The 6,076-nt window shown below is 41.4% G+C and overlaps 1 protein-coding gene across 1 annotated transcript in view; it reads right to left on the bottom strand.

The window, feature by feature from the left end:
- LOC129816545 (dual specificity calcium/calmodulin-dependent 3',5'-cyclic nucleotide phosphodiesterase 1A-like) overlaps nucleotides 1–6,076 on the bottom strand; it is a 97,554-nt gene that overhangs the window by 25,588 nt on the left and 65,890 nt on the right. Inside the window, exons 4-6 of the mRNA XM_055871126.1 lie at nucleotides 4,454–4,636; nucleotides 750–816; nucleotides 69–185 (exon numbers count right to left, since the gene is read on the bottom strand). Coding sequence (XP_055727101.1) covers nucleotides 69–185; nucleotides 750–816; nucleotides 4,454–4,636 — 367 coding nt within the window. The remainder of the gene's footprint in view (nucleotides 1–68; nucleotides 186–749; nucleotides 817–4,453; nucleotides 4,637–6,076) is intronic.

The following is a 6,076-nucleotide window of genomic DNA, read 5'->3' as shown; positions in this document are numbered from 1 at the left end:
CACACAGAGATACGTAGATGCACTCACACACACAGACCCTGACGTTAATGATCAAGAGAGAGACTAACCCTGAAGCGGTTGATCAGATCATAGCGGGTGAGCAGTTCGTACACCAGGAACTTTAATGCGTGTTCACTGCTGGCCTCGTGGAGCGCAAACACATCAAAGGACCATTTATCTACATCCTGTAAACAATCAGATGATGTCAGGGATGGTGACAGTACAGAATTAAATAGAACACACATTGGGTTCTATAAAATACAACATATTACACACAATAACACCTTTTATCATCTCTATGGATTTCAGAATAGGATGATGTTATGATAGTCAGGTACATCTTGTACAACTGTAATAAAGCCTGTATTCTGTATCATTATGAATGATATGACACAGTTTATTATCCCTGTAATGTTTTAAAATGGCATCATTCCCATCTCAAAAGATGATATAAAATCACGAGGAATTCAGCTAAAATCATTGTAATTGAGGAAATCTGTTCCCAAATATACCCACATGTAAAAAGGAAGACATGATCATGTCTCAACGTAATCAAGGTATGAAGTGATTGTTATTTTAATATTTTAAAATTCAATCTATTTTTGAGCATACTCGTGCTAAATTTGTAGTGTTCAACATTTTCTTAGAATTATACTTCAGCCCACGATAATCTGCTCTGACAATCTGCTCTGCCTACCTTACTGTATAGTAGGCATAGTAATGGTAATATGATGCACAGTATCAAGCACCTTCAAAGCAGCAATGGCAGCTGGAGGGTACGTCAGCCCAGCCATGTTAGACGTCCGTCTGTACATCCTGAAGACAGATACACAATCATTAGGTAGTTAGACAAAATAATTGCAATATGCCCAGCGGGCAAAACGGGTTGAAATAATGTTCGAATAATTAGTGGTTGTAATGATTTCATTTAAAATCAGTTTTGCCTGCTGTGGCAGCTCGTGTTCATGTACTTTGTATACATAGAACACACAGGGACAACAAACAACGGCTGATGATTTCAATTGTATACATCCCTTTATGGTATCAAAATGCTACAGTCACATAAAGACACAATAACTCCGTTTTCAACAATAACCAGTAATGGTGGGATCAACAGTAATTACATTTAAAAAAACTAAAAGGCAGCAAGGCTTTTGAGAAGGCATTCTTTCAAGATAAAATAGTTTTGGGCCAGCCAGAACTGAACAAAAGGCTGGGTGTTGAAAGGGGTGAGGGGGAGGGATGAGACAGGACTGTTAAATAAGGCCAAAGAAAGACTGGGCTTTGGAACCAGCAACAAAGAAAGACTGGGATTTGGAAACGGCAACAAAGAAAGACTGGGCCTTGGAAACGGCAACAAAGAAAGACTGGGATTTGGAAACGGCAACAAAGAAAGACTGGGCCTTGGAAACGGCAACAAAGAAAGACTGGGCCTTGGAAACGGCAACAAAGAAAGACTGCGATTTGGAAACGGCAACAAAGAAAGACTGGGCCTTTGGAAACGGCAACAAAGAAAGACTGGGCCTTTGGAAACAGCAACAAAGAAAGACTGGGATTTGGAAACAGCAACAAAGAAAGACTGGGCCTTGGAAACAGCAACAAAGAAAGACTGGCCTTTGGAAACAGCAACAAAGAAAGACTGGGATTTGGAAACAGCAACAAAGAAAGACTGGGCCTTGGAAATGGCAACAAAGAAAGACTGGGCCTTAGAAACGGCAACAAAGAAAGACTGGGCCTTTGGAAACAGCAACAAAGAAAGACTGGGATTTGGAAACAGCAACAAAGAAAGACTGGGCCTTGGAAACAGCAACAAAGAAAGACTGGGCCTTGGAAACGGCAACAAAGAAAGACTGGGCTTTAGAAACGGCAACAAAGAAAGACTGGGCCTTGGAAACGGCAACAAAGAAAGACTGGGCCTTGGAAACGGCAACAAAGAAAGACTGAGCCTTGGAAACGGCAACAAAGAAAGACTGGGCCTTGGAAATGGCAACAAAGAAAGACTGGGCCTTGGAAACGGCAACAAAGAAAGACTGGGCCTTTGGAAACAGCAACAAAGAAAGACTGGGATTTGGAAACAGCAACAAAGAAAGACTGGGCCTTGGAAACAGCAACAAAGAAAGACTGGGCTTTAGAAACGGCAACAAAGAAAGACTGGGCCTTGGAAACGGCAACAAAGAAAGACTGGGCCTTGGAAACGGCAACAAAGAAAGACTGGGCCTTGGAAACGGCAACAAAGAAAGACTGGGCCTTGGAAACGGCAACAAAGAAAGACTGGGCCTTGGAAACGGCAACAAAGAAAGACTGGGATTTGGAAACAGCAACAAAGAAAGACTGGGCCTTTGGAAACAGCAACAAAGAAAGACTGGGATTTGGAAACAGCAACAAAGAAAGACTGGGCCTTGGAAACAGCAACAAAGAAAGACTGGGCTTTAGAAACGGCAACAAAGAAAGACTGGGCCTTGGAAACGGCAACAAAGAAAGACTGGGCCTTGGAAACGGCAACAAAGAAAGACTGGGCCTTGGAAACGGCAACAAAGAAAGACTGGGCCTTGGAAACGGCAACAAAGAAAGACTGGGCCTTGGAAACGGCAACAAAGAAAGACTGGGCCTTTGAAAACAGCAACAAAGAAAGACTGGGCTTTGGAAACGGCAACAAAGAAAGACTGGGCCTTGGAAACGGCAACAAAGAAAGACTGGGCCTTGGAAACGGCAACAAAGAAAGACTGGGCCTTGGAAACGGCAACAAAGAAAGACTGGGCCTTTGGAAACAGCAACAAAGAAAGACTGGGCTTTGGAAACAGCAACAAAGAAAGACTGGGCTTTGGAAACAGCAACAAAGAAAGACTGGGATTTGGAAACAGCAACAAAGAAAGACTGGCCTTTGGAAACAGCAACAAAGAAAGAATGGGCCTTTGGAAACAGCAACAAAGAAAGACTGGGCTTTGGAAACAGCAACAAAGAAAGACTGGGCTTTGGAAACAGCAACAAAGAAAGACTGGGATTTGGAAACAGCAACAAAGAAAGACTGGCCTTTGGAAACAGCAACAAAGAAAGACTGGGCCTTTGGAAACAGCAACAAAGAAAGACTGGCCTTTGGAAACAGCAACAAAGAAAGACTGGGCCTTTGGAAACAGCAACAAAGAAAGACTGGCCTTTGGAAACAGCAACAAAGAAAGACTGGGCCTTTGGAAACAGCAACAAAAAAAGACTGGGCTTTGGAAACAGCAACAAAGAAAGACTGGGATTTGGAAACAGCAACAAAGAAAGACTGGCCTTTGGAAACAGCAACAAAGAAAGGTGTGACATGTCAGAACCCAGCCATGTTCACTCTGTTCTTCAAGTGTCTAGCTAATTTAAGAGAAGAGGGATGTGTCCCAAATGGCACCCTATTCTCTACGGGCAATGGTCAAAAGTTGTGCACTATATAGGGAATAGGGTACAATTTGGAACTCATCCTACATGTAGTTAATAAAAGGGAAGAAGAATCTGGCAGGCTGGGCTTTGACTCTATTCTCCTCTCTCCTCTTCTCTGAGAATGTTTGTAATCAGAGACCTGTTAGTTTTTCACAGGGTAATCTGGGCTGAAGAGACCACACTGTGTCTGACAGACATACTTTATAACTGTAACGACAGATCTTACAACATTCTTAATATGTGGAATTACAGCACACATTTTATAACTCAAATGATACTGTTTGCCACTAAAGAAGGAACCATCAAAACGCATTAAGCATTAACCTATTTAGTTTGACTAATTTGAGAAATAAACTAAGAAATAAATATTCCAACTGTCGAACCGAGCATCAAATCTCAAATACCTGCATTGTGCCTTTCATTTTGTAATATTCAGCTTCAGGAGATAACGATGTAGAGGATTGTTTCCAACAGGTGTCTATGGCACACTGAAATAGCCTAGTAGTTGCCATGGGAATAAGAGTGAGACACAGGCCCTACCAGCAGCTCGAGGAGATTGAGATGCATTGCTGAATATTATGTTTACATATTCATGTTGGTGCCCACTGTAAGTAGGCAATTATGCTCAAGAAATTGTACGCACTTTTCACTAATGTCCATTTCTATTACTGGCAGAATGTCTGTTATTCTTTACTTCTAAGGGCAACACCACAACTGCAAGCCACCATGTCTGTTTGTGCCCAGGTTTTGAATAATAACCATTTTCTATTGAAAGGCAGAATGACAGTTGTGTTTTCCTTTTAAGAAACAACACTACCTCTGAAGAAATTCATTTGAGCTTGTAATAAGTGTTGATGGTCTGATGGTATGTTGTTTTTGTTCTTATCTGTACATGTCTCTGCATACTTATCAATATCAATAGCCTACTATAATTATCTTATAGGGTTATTTCCCCATGCCTCATGAAAGTACAATCTCTCAACGAAAAAGAGTGTGTGTGCGTGTGCGTGTGCGTGTGCGTGTGTGTGTGTGTGTGTACCTCTCGACAAAGATGCCAGCCTGCACGGCATGGACGATGCTCCTGAACCGTGGTTTCTCCTCTGGTCGTCTCCTGACCACGCCCATCTTCCTGGTGAAGGTCGAGGCCAGCCAATCACGCACCTCCATGGGCACAGAGTCCGCCTGGATGTCACTGAGCTCATCCTCAGTGTCCAGAAGACGCCTGGTAGGGGGACATCAAGGGACAGAATCACACTCCGGCTCACATAGAATACACATTACACAAATGTACCAGCACCATACTATACCTCACAACCCTACCATACTATACCTCAAAACCCTACCATACTATAACTCATAACCCTACCATACTATACCTCAAAACCCTACCATACTATACCTCATAACCCTACCATACTATACCTCATAACCCTACCATACATCATAACACTACCATACTATACCTCATAACCCTACCATACTATACATCATAACCCTACCATACTATAACTCATAACCCTACCATACTATACCTCACAACCCTACCATACTATACCTCAAAACCCTACCATACTATAACTCATAACCCTACCATACTATACCTCACAACCCTACCATACTATACCTCAAAACCCTACCATACTATAACTCATAACCCTACCATACTATACCTCAAAACCCTACCATACTATACCTCATAACCCTACCATACTATACCTCATAACCCTACCATACATCATAACACTACCATACTATACCTCATAACCCTACCATACTATACATCATAACCCGACCATACTATACCTCATAACCCTACCATACTATACATCATAACCCTACCATACTATACCCCATAACCCTACCATACTATACCTCATAACACTACCATACTATACCTCATAACCCTACCATACATCACAACACTACCATACTATACCTCATAACCCTACCATACTATACATCATAACCCTACCATACTATACCCCATAACCCTACCATACTATACCTCATAACCCTGCCATACCTCATAACGCTACCATACTATACCTCGTAACCCTATATACTATACCTCATAACACTACCATACTATACCTCATAACCCTACCATACTATACATCATAACCCTACCATATTATACATCATAACCCTACCATACTATACCTCGTAACCCTATATACTATACCTCATAACACTACCATACTATACCTCATAACCCTACCATACTATACCTCATAACCCTACCATACTATACATCATAACCCTACCATATTATACCTCATAACCCTACCATACTATACCTCACAACCCTACCATATTATACCTCATAACCCTACCATACTATACCTCACAACCCTACCATATTATACATCATAACCCTACCATACTATACATCATAACCCTACCATACTATACCTCATAACCCTACCATACTATACCTCACAACCCTACCATATTATACATCATAACCCTACCATACTATACCTCATAACACTACCATACTATACCTCATAACCCTACCATACTATACCTCAAAACCCTACCATACTATACATCATAACCCTACCATACTATACCTCATAACCCTACCATACTATACCTCACAAAGAATGAATACATAATAGTAAATAAGGTTATCCAAGCAATAATAACAACCCTAGAGAGC

Source organism: Salvelinus fontinalis, chromosome 19 (genome assembly GCF_029448725.1).
Source record: "Salvelinus fontinalis isolate EN_2023a chromosome 19, ASM2944872v1, whole genome shotgun sequence".
NCBI classification, from domain to species: Eukaryota; Metazoa; Chordata; class Actinopteri; order Salmoniformes; family Salmonidae; genus Salvelinus; species Salvelinus fontinalis.
Note: the sequence above shows the minus strand (reverse complement) of the source record. Positions and strands in the feature narration are given on the sequence as shown.